The sequence below is a fragment of the Hippocampus bargibanti genome, linkage group LG18 (genome assembly GCF_051943395.1).
Source record: "Hippocampus bargibanti isolate YZ-2025 linkage group LG18, ASM5194339v1, whole genome shotgun sequence".
NCBI lineage: Eukaryota > Metazoa > Chordata > Actinopteri > Syngnathiformes > Syngnathidae > Hippocampus > Hippocampus bargibanti.
In genome coordinates this window covers 4,380,009-4,395,555 of record NC_142751.1, presented here as the reverse complement: position 1 = coordinate 4,395,555, position 15,547 = coordinate 4,380,009, and the positions used below count along the sequence as shown (strand labels likewise).

At 42.7% G+C, this 15,547-nt stretch overlaps 1 protein-coding gene across 5 annotated transcripts in view; it reads left to right on the top strand.

Annotated features, from left to right (window-relative positions):
* The first annotated feature begins 1,740 nt into the window (after positions 1-1,740).
* Positions 1,741-15,547, top strand: part of dcc (DCC netrin 1 receptor) — a 100,282-nt gene continuing 86,475 nt past the window's right edge. For all 5 annotated transcript variants that reach the window (XM_089020781.1, XM_089020780.1, XM_089020779.1 and 2 more), the window contains exon 1: positions 1,741-2,325. In XM_089020781.1, coding sequence (XP_088876907.1) covers positions 2,211-2,325 — 115 coding nt within the window. In that variant the 5' untranslated portion in view covers positions 1,741-2,210. The remainder of the gene's footprint in view (positions 2,326-15,547) is intronic.

Below are 15,547 nucleotides of genomic sequence, written 5' to 3'. Positions count from 1 at the left end.
CATCTTGATATTTGCATACATCCAAGAGTATATCGAATGGAAAGGGAGTGACGATAAAATGAAATCAAATGGAATTATTGTTTGTTTGGTTTTTTTACACACATTGTTGAGAATTTATACCCCCCCCCCCCCCCCCTTCACCCCCTGAGCTTTCGGCTACATTTCTTTCTGCAAGGCTTTGGATTTGTTTCTTTCTATTGAACCTCAGGTAAATCACATCAGGAGCGTTTCTCATTTGCAACGTTAACCCGGCGGCAGACAAAGCGAAACGTTGACGGCGGTTGCGGTTTACAAGTCCTCGGGGCGGTCTTTCTTTTTGCGTCTGACGATGGAAAATCCTTTTATCCCAAAGGCATCGTCTTGCCTGGATAAAGAAATCCTGCAACGTGGGTAACGTTAGATAAAGGGTGAGCCGCACAGACGCGCTGACATTATCTCAATATGATGGCCTGAACATCTTTCCACACGCTTTTATTTGGTCCGAGGCGGCCATTTTACATGACAAAAAAGATGGTGGCACGCCACCAAAACTAAAAAATGGTGCACACACAATTTCACAAGAACACAGGAGGAGACAAAAAAAGTGTTTTGTGGAATTGTGATCACACAAAATAAAATCGTCTGGAGCCAAACACATTTCAAAAGCTTCACGGTGGTGTAAAAGCTACAGCTGGTGGGCCATTTGTGGCCTGTCATCCATTTTTGAGCGGCCCTATTTTATTCAAACCAGCCTACGATTTACCATGTGTGCATCCAATAATACGTCACATCTTTGATACAGAAATAGTAGCCGAAACTGACACCCCACCTTGTAATTCTTTGACAGCCAGACGATGTGCAAAACTGCATCCACTCCAGTGCCGGAGTTTTTGTCATTGTCACTTGAATTGCAGGACCCACAGAATATTGAATTTTAGGACGACATACACATTCAATAAAGCGTAAGAATTTTGTTACAGTGATACCTCGGTTTACGAACCCCTTGGCTTACAAACTTTTATACTTATATATATATATATATATATATATATATATATATATATATATATATATACACACACACACACACAATGTTTTGTGTCGAGTTAAGGTTAAGGCTTAGAATATTATAAAGTAGAAAATTATGTATTATGGGGTCCTGGGAACGGATTATTCTAATTTTAATTGTTTAATTGGCGGCCCGGTAGTCGAGTGGTTAGCACACCGGCTTCGCAGTGCAGAGTTCGCCAGTTCGCGTCCCTGTCCGGCCTCCCTGTGTATAGTTTGCATGTTCTCCCCGGACCCGCGTGGGTTTTCTCCGGGTCCTCCGGTTTCCTCCCACACTCCAAAAACATGCATGGCAGGCAGTTTGACCACTCCAAATTGTCCCTAGGTGTGAGTGTGAGAGTGACCGTTGTATGAGGAAGAACTAATGAGGAAGAAGCGGTACGGAAAATGGATGGTTGCTTTGAAAAAGTGTTTTGACATTCCCGCTATGACCAAAGAGGGCAGGAGAGTGAAGCCAATCCCCCCCCCCCCCCCCCCCCCCCCCCCCTGCGCTCGGGCTTCCAGTTTGCGCGACTCTCGCCGGCTTGGCTCTCTGATTCAACTCCGGGCTTTACCTCCACCCACGGTGGATCAATGGCTGCATGTCGGTTCTCGCTCTCTCGACATCCCCGCCCGCCCGCCCCGCCTCGCATTAACTCCCCAACACCCCCTTCCCCCTCTTTGGCAATCAGAGCGAGCGAGAGAGAAAGCGAGCGGGTGTTCGACTCCCTCACTCCACTTGACGCCTTCTCCATCCGTCCTACCCGGCAGACGGAGCGGACCTCCGGGTAGGCACCGTGGATTTGAACCCCCACACCCCTGTTTTTATTTCTCTCCCCCGCGACGGAAGTGGGAGCCCACCGCCTCTGGGGGAGGCATGGAGACTCGGCTGTCATAGTTTGCTGGAACTTATCGCTTTTTTTTTCAACCGAAAGGAAATTTCACCGGCTCCACGCACACCTGCTCGGGATTGCAATTTGCTTTTTTCGGGGTGGGGGGGGGCAGCCGAATCCAGTCCAATGGTTTAATTTTCAGGTATAGACGAAGGGCTTATTTTTCCCCCTTTTGGCACATTAAATCCCCCGTTGAGGATTTTCGAGATTGCGGAATTTGAGGTGGATGCCCCCCCCCCCGTCACCCTTACCCCCCTCCCGCTGTTCTGATCCGGACTGGCTCGGGACACCATGGAACTGGTTTTGCTTGGATCTTACCGAGATGTTTGCGAGATGCTGAGAAAGACGAGAGGAGCCAACCTGCTGTTGCTTTGCTGTTTATTAGCCGCTCACAACTCTGCACTCGGTGAGTGGGGGGCTGAAAGGAGGGGGGGGCTGCATGCGTAAGAAATAAGGGTACTGTATGCGCGAGACTGAGTGCTCCACAGCAAATGGAAATTCTTCCAGCATTTCCGCGCTGGCAATTTTCCAATCATAAGTGGACTGTCCCCCCACCCCTGGTATCTCCCCGAACCTCCCACTTTTTTGTCTTCACCTGTTTTCCATTAAGGATTCAATGTTTGTCTGATTTGAAGTACATTCTCGTGCACATTTCCTGAAGGCTTTGATTGGATTCTGCAGTGGTTGCAGCGTCATCTCATTTGAGGCTATTTTTAGACCCCATTCACCACATTCAACTTTGATTCAGGAAAAAAAAATAACTCACTTTTCTTCCTCACATTTTTCCCCAGAATTGTTTTTGGGAAGCTCTCTGTGATTCTTTAACTCATTGACTGCCAGACGATGTGGAAAAATATGTACACTCCAGAGCCAGGGGTTTTGTCATATTGTCATATGTCAATTCTGAATATTGAGTTTTAGGACTACATCAAAATTCAATACAGCGTTAGAAACCTTGGACTTTCTTCTTTCATCAGAAAAAGTTAATTCCTAAATGATATTAGCCTGGAGTTACCTGAGCTTAAAATGAGGGTGGCTTTCCAAAATAATCTAATAATAATATATTTCATTTATAAGCACCTTTCAAAACTCTCAAGGACACTTTACAGTCACAGGATATTTTTCTCTGTGGGTGAGCAGCGGCAGCCACACGCGCCAGCGTTCACTCAACCCGCAATACAATGCAATCCAGGACATATTGGTTTATATTGCGCTTTAAGAACAGCCAAAGCATGCAGGAACAAAGCGCTAACATGGGAAAAAGGAACATGCTGCCTCCTTGTAGAAGGAGGCCATGGCCAGCGCTTTATCGGCATCCAAGCATGAAAAAAAACAAACCCCGAACAAATTGAGGAATGGCGCTCTACGTCATATTTTCAAATCCTGAATACATTCGGTAATGGCAGTGAATGAGTTAAATTGTACATCCCCCCTCCTCGCTTTTCACCCCCCCAGCTGTCATTAAACCCTTACCGGAAACTGGCTTCAAGTGCTGAGTTTTTGTTTTTCATAGATTAAAAATCAACAGTTATCAACACGATAAGTACGTTGTGACACGTGATGCTCGGGATTTGCAGGAGATATTGTTGATAGTTGTCGTCTTTTAGATTTTCAATTGAACTTGCAGTACGCTTCTGTTTTTTTGGGGGAGAGAAGAGGCTCAGGTTTGGAATTGTAATGAGAATGATGCAGGTTGAGAGTTTTCATGTATAACCCCCCAGCCCCCGCCCCCAGTCTGCGCTCTTTCTCTCTTTCCATAATGACTGCGATCTCCTTAAATCAATGCATGGAGCCTGCGTTGTGACGTCAACCATTGTTCGTCGCTTGTTGACGTGCCCGAGTGCACCTGCGCCATAATTGTCTGGGGATTGATGTCATGAAGAAGGAAAAAAAAAAAATCAAAAGCTAACTGTGCAAGATTCGACCTCTGGGCACCACATGATGTCGGGGTGTCGTTAATGTCAGCTAAAAAGAAAACAAAATGTCTGTGATTCGAAGTAAAAGTTTTGCTAGCGATGGAAATCCAACCTGAGGCTTTTCTTGATGACTCACTCCAATTTGATGCCGTCACTGTCATCCCACCGGAATGCTACGCTGAAAACCGCTTTTAAACCGACTCTGCCTTTCGTCGTCATCATGGGATTGATAGTTCGGAAAGAAGGACGTTAAATGGAAATGGACGTTGTGACGGTGCATCTCGTGGCCATTGTTGATTCCGCAGACGAAGCTCATCCATCACGCCGTGCCCGTTCTTAATCATATCGGCTAGTCGACAAATGGATGAGGGTGTCACTTGGAGAGTCTGCTGCTGTCAATTAATGATGCGCAAGTACTTCGAATAAGTTAATTGCTGGTCGGGGGCTACACGCGCGCACACTGCACAAGGATCTTATCGCTGCATTGTGTGTGTGCGTATGTGTGCATGTTCTAGTCTGACTGCATTTATGTGTATGGGTTCGATTTAGACATTTAATTTGTGCGATTTCATTTCTCATTAGCATGATTGCAACAGGCATTCATTCATTCACTTATTCATTTATTTTTTTATTTTTTTTGTATATACATATTTATTTGTTTATTTAATTGTTAATCTATCTCTTAATTTATTTTCATATATTTATATTTCTATATTTTTATATCTTTATATTTTTATATATGTAGATAGATTTTTTTTTAAATATTTATATATATCTTTATATTTTTATATCTATTTTTATATCTTTATATGTATCTTTTTTTCTTTCTTTCTTTCTTTCTATATTTTTATATTTTTCTCTTTATCAGAATCAGAAAACCTTTTTTCGTCCCACAATGGGGAAATTATTTATTTATTTATTTATAATTACACATACATGTAACATCCATCTTATGACCAGCTCGACTTACAACCACCCATACTTACGACCATGACCTCCAGACCCTATTTAAAAAAAATAATTCGCTACAGGCCTACAATGCAATTTTGGCCTGGCAGCCAGCATCTCACTCTCGCACAGCAATCAACCGTGTGATGGCACCGAGGGGGTTGCGTGTCATTTAGCCTCCGAGTCTATTCAACATTTTGAATGGCTTTCGACTTCCGACCATTTTGACTTCCGACCATATGGTCGGAACGGTCGTAAGTCGGATGTTGCCTGTATTCATTTATATTTTATATACATGAATTTATATATTTTAATATTTTTATATGTTGATATATTTATATTTGTATATCTACATTTTATACATTTATATGTATTCATTTATATATATTTATCTAGTTTATTGGCTTGTTTATTTTGGTATTTATTTATTTATTTATTTATATAATTTCTTTATTGACTTGTTCATTTTTGTATTTACTTGTTTCTTTTTGTATTTATTTATTTATTTATTTATTTATTTATTTATTTTATTTATTCATATAATTTCTTTATTGACTTGTTTATTTTAATATTTATTCATTTACTTGTTTCCTTTTGTATTTATTTGACATGGATGAATGAGTTTTGCAGGGACGCCGATCACCTAACGCTCTCCTATGCAGCCATCGCCCCCATGCGGAGTTATTTGTGCCACCTTTCTGCTTTCAAAATAGGCAAAAGGACCACTCGTGTGCGCGTGAAATGATTTGATGCCAGTCATGTTGCCATGTTAGCAAATTGAGCGTTCAGTTCAAATGATGACGACATGGCAACATAACTCTGCCTTGGGGTGAGAGGACCGGTGGCCCCAATACGGAGCAATGGCCACACCTCCCAGCATTCGGGGGAGACCTGTCCAGGTTTCCCTTTTTTACAATTTTTATTATGAACCCAGCGGGCGTATCCATTCACGCACGAGTTCGTTCATCCGCTTTTGAGTCTTGGCTGCCAGAAAGCGATCCCCTTTGAAGGCGTCAACAAATCGCCTCTCGGTCCGTTTCACACTTGGTTGCAGCCCTTGCTTGTCCCGCGTCCCAAAAGTGGCCTTCATTTTCTTTTTTTGTTGTCGTCATCTCGCTACCTGTCGATTCACTCGTCGTGTGTGGCTTTGGAAGAGAGACACGGCATGTGAGCCGCCGCCGTAACAAATGAAGTGCGGGGCCTGCCGAGGTGCGGGAGGTTGATTGCCGGCCAAATGAAAAAGAGCGTGACTGTAATCAGCGCCCCAAGACTGAGCGAGAAAGAGATAAATGGTCGATATGACATCGTAGCTGATGCTCAGTTGGGTTTAATTCAGTCCTTCACTCTGCTATGTGGACAGACGAGTCATTTACCACCTTATGATTTTAATTCGAGTGTGATTATGAACATGTTAGTCAGTGATCAACTAAAATGAAAAAAAATAGTGAGACAAAGGGACCAAATCTGCCCCACCACATTATTTTACTCGGCCCGTGAAAGCAAATTAGACTTGTAGAAATCTCTGTTCCCTCTCGGTCCCTCAGATTTTCATCCTCCCTTCACCTCTATGTGCCCTCTGCCCGTCTCACCACGATGGGATGCAGAGCTTTCAGCCGCTCTGCTCCCAAACTCTGGAATTCTCTTCCACCCAACATCCGCAATATTGACTCCCTCCTTATTTTCAAGGCTCACCTCAAAACCCACTTGTTTAAAATTGCTTTCAGTGTATAGTTCTATCTGCTATTTTATTATGTATCATTTTACTTATGGTTTTATTGTTATGTGCTTGGTTTTATTGTTTTTATTGTAAAGTGTCCTTGGGTGTTTTGAAAGGCGCTTGAAATAAAATGTATTATTTATTATTATTATTAGTTAGTGATCGAGCTAGCTAGTTTACCCACTTTCTATTCAGCTCGTTGGCCAATCCTTTACATCACAGGTGTCAGAGTTAAGGCCCAGGGGGCTAAATGTGGCCCGCCACATTTTATTCGGCCCGCGAAAGCAAATGAAAGTTAGTAAATTCCATGCCCCCCCCCCATGTCGGGGAGTCCGAGTTTCAAACATCCGTAAAAGATTCGGCAGATTGTGTGGTGGGTGGCGGTTGACTGAAAATGGCACATTTATGACATATACGTGCATGTATATCTTCAAATGAACCTCAAGTAACTTTGTTATTCTTACGGCTCAATGAATGGAGGATGGGGGCGGGGCTTGTGAGTACAGTTCCGTCGGAAAATAATTTAGCAAAGCATTAACGTTTTCATTTGCGCTTTGCGCTCTCAGCTGTCGAGATTTAACATGGCTCTGATGCTCATTCATTATTCATGAAGCGAAAACCTGCATTGCCTGGCGGTGAAGCGCCGCATCTTCCCTCACCTTTAATTCCCTCTCATTAGTAGCGCGACAGGCTTTTATTGAATGTTTTGGCCCACCCCAGGCGGAAGTAATTTTGTTTTCTGTTCCCAAACGAAGAAAGCATGTCTTTTGGGGTTTCTACTGAGAGTCATTGTCTTAAACATGTAAATATAAATACTATTTACATATTTTAATCTTGCTGGTACTCACAAAAAATTGCACAGAAATTATTCGGGGAGATTGGTGGGGGCGGAGGCGGTATAGGGGGTGGGGCTTGGGTGTGGTTTGCCAAACCCTAGTTGGCTGATTTTTGACTGGTCCTGGTCCCCATTAACCATGAAAAGCAAGGGATTGATTGCATAGTATAATTCTGTGATTCTCTTGGTTTTATGTTTACTTTGACGGCAAAGCTCAAAATGGGACTTGCGTAATACAGGTTTTTGATTCTCCTTTTTCATCCCAACTGTTCACTTGAAGCTAGTTGAGTCGAGTTTATGGTCACTCGGTTCGCGGGATCTCAAGAAACTAGCGTTAGCCGCATTGGTGGATCTCAGATTTCTTGTGTCACAGCGACTTGCATGTCAAGGTCATCCGGGCTTGACCACAACAAAAAATAATACATCAAAAAAACAAATAAAAAAATGGAGCTGATGACAGCGCAATCCATCTCCGAGGTCGCCGAATGACACATGGGCCACCGTCGTTTGGCTCCAATCCCAAAACCGTCAACCCCCTTCCAAGTTTGACTTGCGCCGCTACCCGACGAGACCAATCTCAACAAGCGCTCTCGCCTCATAAATATTCATTTGGCAAGCGTTGGCGTCATGCGAGAGAGCCAAGGTTCATCCCCCACCATGAGCGGTCATCCGACGCTTTGGATTTATCGCCACTTAGAAAGATTAGCCATGCGGAGCCCACAGTGTCCCTTTTTGTCGGTGTTTCCCGCACCCGTCACTTGCCCGCGCGCTATTGTCGGATTGAAAACCTTCCCCGCTATGCAACTTGCGCTCGGATGTACTTTTGGGTGATAGAAAATACCCCACAAACCAACATAAAACTTGAACTAATTGACTGGCAGACGATGTGCAAAAAGTTGTCCACTCCAGTGCCAGGGTTTTTGTCATTCTCATTCGAATTGCAGGACCTACAGAATATTGAGTTTTAGGATGACATAAACATTCAAAACTGTGTTAGAAATGGTAGGCTCTCTTTTTACGTCAGACAAAAAAAGTTAATTCCTAAGTCATATGGGTCTGGAGTTATATGAGCTTGAAATGAGGGCAGCTGTCCAAAATACAATGGAATTTTGATTGATAAAGCCAGTGTCTGAAACTCAGGACAAAAAGTTACCGGGCACCAGGGCGGGCAACTCTGAAAAGTTGCCTGCCCGGCCATAAAGTTGCCTGCCCCATTTTTCACAACTTGAAAGACAATAAGACGACTAATCGGAAAAAAAACATTGTTTCAAAGTACAGTGAGACCTTAACTTACGAACTTAATTGGTTCCCAGACAGAGTGTGTAAGGCGAAAAGTGTGTATCTCAAAAAAAAAATTCCCATAGGAAACCATTAAAAAGGGGAATAATCCGTTCCCTGGGTTCCATAAAATCTACTTTTCAACTAAATAAGCCTTAAAACTACACACAACATACCTTATTCTATGTATAATAAATGTGCTATTGTATTGCAATGAAAGAAAAACACTGCATTGTATCATAAAGTCACTTTATTTACATTTGTGATGGTCATTTATGGCTTAATGGAATGTCGTTGGAGGTCGAAGGTCAAAGGGAATTGCATGAGGACTGTAATTAAAGAAATAAACTGCTGGAAAATAAAGTTTTATTTACCCTTTTGATGGTCGTTGATGGCTTATGGAAGGAGAGTCACCTTCCATAAGGAGTGTTGGTGCTGTTCGGTCGTGTGCTTCCGCCGAAGATCAGTCCGCCAGCCGTGGTGGGTGTGTATTATGAAAATAGTGCTTATTATAAGGTTTAATTTTCATAAATTTGACGTTTGTAAGACCAAAAGTTTGTAAGTTAAGGTGTTTGTATGTTGAGGTCTCACTGTATTAAGGATTTTTTATTAAGGATGTGCCTATCACAAAGGCTCCATCACTTAATTTATTGTAATATCCCTTGCTGATGATTTTGCTCCAGTTGTTGTTTGTCCGCACACTGTTCGTCATGTTGCACAATTCAATGTTTGTGTTGCGTCGTCTGCTACAAGCCACGTGAACTCCTCTTTCCACGATGCTTTTAATAATGATACATTCATTTCTAAGCGCCTTTCAAAACTCTCAAGGACACTTCACAGTCACGGGATAATGTACGTTTACGTTTTGTAGCGTCATAAATGTTTTAGCTTCTTTTGAATCTTTCTTCCGGGGCTGAGGTTCTGTACTTCTACTTTGGAAATTGATATGCAAATCCATGACCTCATAACGCTCGGGAAAGTCGGAAGCACGAAGCAGGCTTCTGATTGGCTGCCGTGCCAAGTATGCAAATTGCCAAACCAACCGGTTTGTTGTCTTCCTTTAGTGATCAGTATTCTGTGAAATTTTAACCCGGATCCTTTCACAAAATGGTTCGTTCAGCCAACAACCACACAGGATATCACCATCGTACTAAAACGTGAAGACTTTTATTCATCAAAACTGAAAATGAAAGGCATAAGCTTACAAAACAACGATCACACTCGCTGACAACTGTTGTTTGCTTGGCTTTCTGCCTACTGGAAGTTAGCAGCCGATCACGTGATCACAACAAATGACATCACGCTGGCATCTGCTATTACGCTCGGGAAAGTCCGTAAGCAGGAAGCAGGCTTCTGCTTGGCTGCCGTGTCGAGTATGCAAATTGACAAACGAATCAGAATTCTGAAATTTCCAAAACGAACAAAGATTTCAAAACCGGAAAAATGTATTCCGTTTTCAAAATCTTCGTTCAAACGTTTGCTTTATTAAATAAAGCATAGGTTTGATTTGACCACCGGGGCGGAGACGTTTTGTAAGTTGTACGCCCTGGGTGTCCGGGCAGACGTTATTTCAGACACTGATCAAGCGCTTTAACAACAGCTGAAGCTGGAACAAAGCGCGAAAATGGAAAAAACGTAAATGCTGCCTCCTTGTGAAAAAAAAAAAACATTTCCAGAGGTCTGACCAGCGCTTTATTGGCACCCAAGCACGAATGAGTTAACTTGAGAAGCAGTGCTTCATCTCAATACGCATGCTTGTGTGGTGTGCCCCCCACCCAATACCACCCCCTCCTTATGCGGAGGCCCCCTTTTCGGCCATTTTAATGGCAAACACATGTCACTGAAAGTAAAAATAAAACATACTATGGTACTCTTAAAATCAATGAATTGCCTTGTAAAATAACATTTTCTGAATAAAATCATTAATAAATAAGCTAAGAGAGACTGATGGTCAAAGTTCAAAGGTCATCGGCAACTTCTTGAACAAGAACGAAGCGTGTTTGTGAGAAATGCTCGCAAAATGGCTCCCGGGGCCGTTTTATTGCCGCTTTAAAGGCAATTTTGGAAGCTGTAAACACGAGTTACTCCAAGGCTCAATAAAAAAAATAAAAATAAAAAATAGCCGTGCGGGACTCGTTGCCCATCCGATAGCCTGGAGTCAATACAGTAAAGTCCCATTTTGAGTTTCTCTTCCGAGGGATTTTTTTTTTTCAAATGGATCTACCTTCTAATGAAAACAAAATGGCGGCTGCAATCAAAGACACTTGTCTCTTACGCGCATTGAACATTTGAAAGGCATCCATTCCAAAGTTGACCTTTTACGATGACGTCACCGTGCCCTACCTCTTGCGTCTTTGAAATTAGCGTTGAAACAGCAGTATTGATTGATTCATTGATTGATTGTGGCGACCGCTTGAAGGGAAAAGCCGAGAGGAAAATATGTTTATTTATTTTTAGATTTATTTGTGTCTTTATTTATTCATTTTTAGTGCATATTTGTTTCTTACACATTTATTTGTTTATTTATGTGTATTTACTTGTTTTTTAATTATGTATGTATTTATTGTATGTCTATTTATTTATACATTTTTTTGTTTATTTATTGCATATTTTCTATTACACATTTATTTATTCATTGGTTTACTTATGTATTTATTCATTCTGTGTTTTTATTTGTGATTATTTATTTGTGTCTATTTATTTTTGTGTTTATTTATTTGTGTTTATTTATGTATTTATTTATCTATGTATTTATTTTTGTCTTTATTTTTGTCTTTATTTATTTATTTATTTATTTATTTATTTATTTATTTATTTATTTATTTTAACCACCCCGGAGATTCGAACGAGCCGCCATGACATCAGCGCGTCAATCATCCTGATCCCGTCAGTCCTCATTAGCGTCGGGCGCACGTCACAGCGAGCCTGACAGCGAGCGTGACCCCCTGGCAAAGCGGCCACTGCGCTTAAAACAAGAACATCGGCAGCGACCCGGAAAACTTCCATGTCTCCAATTGTTTTCCCAGGAAGTCAACTCGAGACGAATGTCACAACGGCTTGAGCGGGCGCGGTCACGTGTGCGCGGCGGAGGATCGCCGGCAGCCGCGTTGCCACGTCTGCTCGTGATGTTAATTTGCTGCCCGGAGCGCCGCCATCAAAGTGCGTCATCGACGGGAGGCGACAGCGCCACTTGCGCGATGACGTGGCGCTCAAATTGCGGGGGCCTGATTATTTTCGATGACGGGCGGTCCAAACTCGATCATTCATAGAAATGAAGAATCGATCGGTGTGGATATGGCAACTTCGTATTGTTCAATCACGACAAAAAAACAGAAATTGATGATATGAGAACAGCTTTCTGGAATGGATTATGGTTGAAAACCCAGCTTTGACTGAACTGCATAAAGACCTAGAGTAAATTTGAGCTCCAAGTGAAAGATGTGACCGAAGATGGCGTTCAAAGACGTCAACGTGTTTTTTATCGCCCATTGGAGCGTCCTTTTGATCATTTTTTTTCCATTCTCCAGTCTTTTGGTTCATACGATCTTGCGCAATGGGAGATAGCTGCTGTTTAATGACAACCCTTGAATGGGATCAGGGACCCCGTGGTGGTTTTGAAAGCCATGTTGGAGTATAATGAAAATGCAAAATATGCAATGCTACTTCCCGCTTTTACTTTTACAGCTTTGGTGTTTTGTGATATTTTTATTTTTTTGTCATTTGGATGTATGCAGACTAACATATGTGGAAAGGCCCATTTCCAAACTTGAATGAAGTTGAGGAGGTTGATTTCCATATCTTAGTGCCATGAAGCCATATACTGGAGCATCTTGGTGCCAAGAAACTTTGTTGATGTGAGTTGAAGAGTGTCACATTGACCAGAATAGTCATTTGCCATTATTTTTTGGCACCCTTTATGTCAGCCAGCAATGTTGAGGTGAGTTGAGGGCTTTCATTCAGACAATCATTGTGACTTGGTGGCATTTTCGTTGGCCCAATTGGCCCAATAATATATTATATTATATATTGACATTTTTTTGTTGAAAATGTGTGCGTGTGAGTTTGTTTGCCGTCATTTTATCGAGCATCTTCATCTTTATGAAGTTCATGGAGTTGCTTGTTCTGGAGCCACAAGGGGACACAAGCCAGTGTCTTATTGTGGCGATCCCAAGCCCGGATAAAGACGGACGCTTGTGCCAGGAAGGGCATCCGACGTCAAAGCTGGGCCAAAACAAACATGCCAATCAAACCTCTAAAGATGGAGGACACTGATTGGCTGTGGCGACCCCTTGAAGGGAAAAACAGAAGAATGTGGACGTATGTGCACTGTTATAGTCTTTGTCTCAAATATGAATACCGTATTTTACTTAAGTCTATAAACTCACTGGACCGCAATGTGGCGCTCTGGTGTGAGAACAGCAATCTGCACATTGAACACTTTCGTGGAGGAAAATGAAGAAATCGTAAAAATTCCGACAAAAAGAAAAAAACATGTCTATGAGGAGCCTTGTGAAATGATATGTGACCCTGGTGTGTGTGTGTTAATGATCCTTGCCCTCATCTCCATGACAATCAACAGCCACAATCCCATCTGGCCAGCGCGCGTACGCGAGTTGACTTCATACAGTGCTGTTAGTCACACACAGTCGGGGGTGTGTGTGTGTGTGTGGGGGGGGGGGATCATGGCAGATGTTGTGGGACAGAAGAAAAAGCAGAGTTAGGAGGTCACCGCCGGCTTAGCAGATGGGCTCCTTGCCACAAAAAGAAATAAATACAGCACTGATTATTCGAATGTGTAAAACATTGCGCAATACGAGCTTTATTTTCACTAAAAGTCAATTGGTGGAGGGGGAAGAAAACTCCTTAGTTTCAACCCCCCCTTCCCCAATGACCACAATCATCTTCAATACTATTTGAAACACTCGCCGTCTACCCGTCAAAAACAATGGGTGTGTCACTGCAAGAATCGAAACAAAGGTGCGGAAAATCCTACTGGACCCTCAACACCTGGCCCACCACCTTTTCCGACGACTCCTCTCAGGCAGCCGCTACCAATCCATGTGCACCAAATCCAGCAGACATTTAAACAGTTGCTTCCCCCCTGTCGTCATTAACTCTCTAAACAGTCACCCAAATAGAAATCTATCGTACCTCTTTGCAATTTTTCTTCTGATGATACTAGTGCAGCGTGTTCTACCGGAGACAAATTCCTTGTGTGTTCGACATACTTGGTAATAAAGATGATTCTGATTCCAATTCACTATTGGAATACAAGAGTGGAGGCCCACTTTTATAAGATTACGGGAACACACACACACGTGCACGGTACCTGCACTAGAAACATCTGTTTGCTCTTTCATATGCGCTGCCACGCCTTCCTTAACACTGCTGAGTGTGTGCGCACGTGCACGAGTGCGACAGATTAACTCCTGACTTCACTTTGTCTGCCTGTGTGCGGGTGTGCGTATGGTGGGATTAGTTGCCAGTTCGTGTGTGTGTGTGTGTGTGTGTGTGTGTTTGTGTATTACAATAGGGGCGAGATTGCCGCTTTCTAAAAAATGCTTTTAAACCACCGTAACATTTTAATCTTGTGTAAATCATCATTTAATTAGGGAATTTTAATGTGATTCATCGTGCACGCACACATGCGCGTGAGCTTTTGGCTAGCTTGGAATAAATTAGTGTACTCTGTACAGGAGATGCGTACTGTGTTGATGTGTGTGTGTGTGTGTGTGTGTGTGTGTGTTTTCGTGGATTTTCAGGAATATAAAATGGAGAAGTGAATGGTACTTTGGGGATTGGAAACGGGGGGGTTTGTAGGGGTGGTGGGGGGGCGGGGGAGGTACTTGATTTAAAAAGCCCGGCAGGATAGCAGACTCTCATCACACTGCACAGTCTGACCCTTGATCCCTTTGGAGATTCTCCAACCATCTGCACTTTACATATGTTAACCATTTGCCTTCATGATATCCGACAACAAAAATCATCGGCAACGACGGCAGATTGTTTTTTTGCTATATTTTCCGGCCGTTGCTATTTTCCGTGTTTTCCGGTGTGAAATTTCACGATATTTGTTGTTGGTGGAACTCCAAGGAGAGCATGGAGGTTGTGGCGGGGGGGGGGGGGGGGAATCCTCACAAAGCACAGCGGGTTACTTGGAGCAGTAAGTGTGCCAAGCCCTTCAATCCTCTGGAGGGTCTGGCGGCCCATCTGCACCTGTGCTTTGGAAAGGTTGCCCGTTAACTGGCACAAGAAATGAAACTTTGTACCGATAATCTGCACATTGTCTTTGTTGTCCATATGGAATTGAATTTCTTTTGGCCTCAGGTTTGATTAACGGCTTTACAGCGTGTCCGAAATGCACCATATGTCAAGGCGTAGCTCACAGGTGTCAAAGTATAGGCCCGTGGGCCAAATCCGGCCCACCACAACTTTTTATTCGGCCCGCGAAAGCAACACTAGCATGTCAAGTGCTATAATGCTTGTTAAAGTCCCAACTAAAATTTCAAATTGTCGTATGTAAACCACAATAAGTAATTATTCTTGACTTTAGATTTGAAAACTAGTTATTCATGAACTCATTCACTGGCAGACGATGTGCACAAATGTGTCCACTCCAGTGCCAGGGTTTTTGTCACTGTCACTCGAAGACCCACAGAATATAGAGTTTTAGGACTACATAAGCATTCAATGCAGCATAAGAAACTTTAGAGTCTCTAATTTCATCAGAAAAAAAGAGTTCCTTCCTAAATTACATGGGTTTGGAGTTATATGAACTTGAAATGAGGGCGGCAGATAAGACACTTTGTTGGGTATGCAAATCATGTTGATCAAATTCACCGTCGCTGAGTGTAAAAGTCGATCTTGAAGGACACTTGAGAAGCCGCGGGGGGGTGTTAATATTTTCACACATGCTAATAGGGATTCCGCTGTC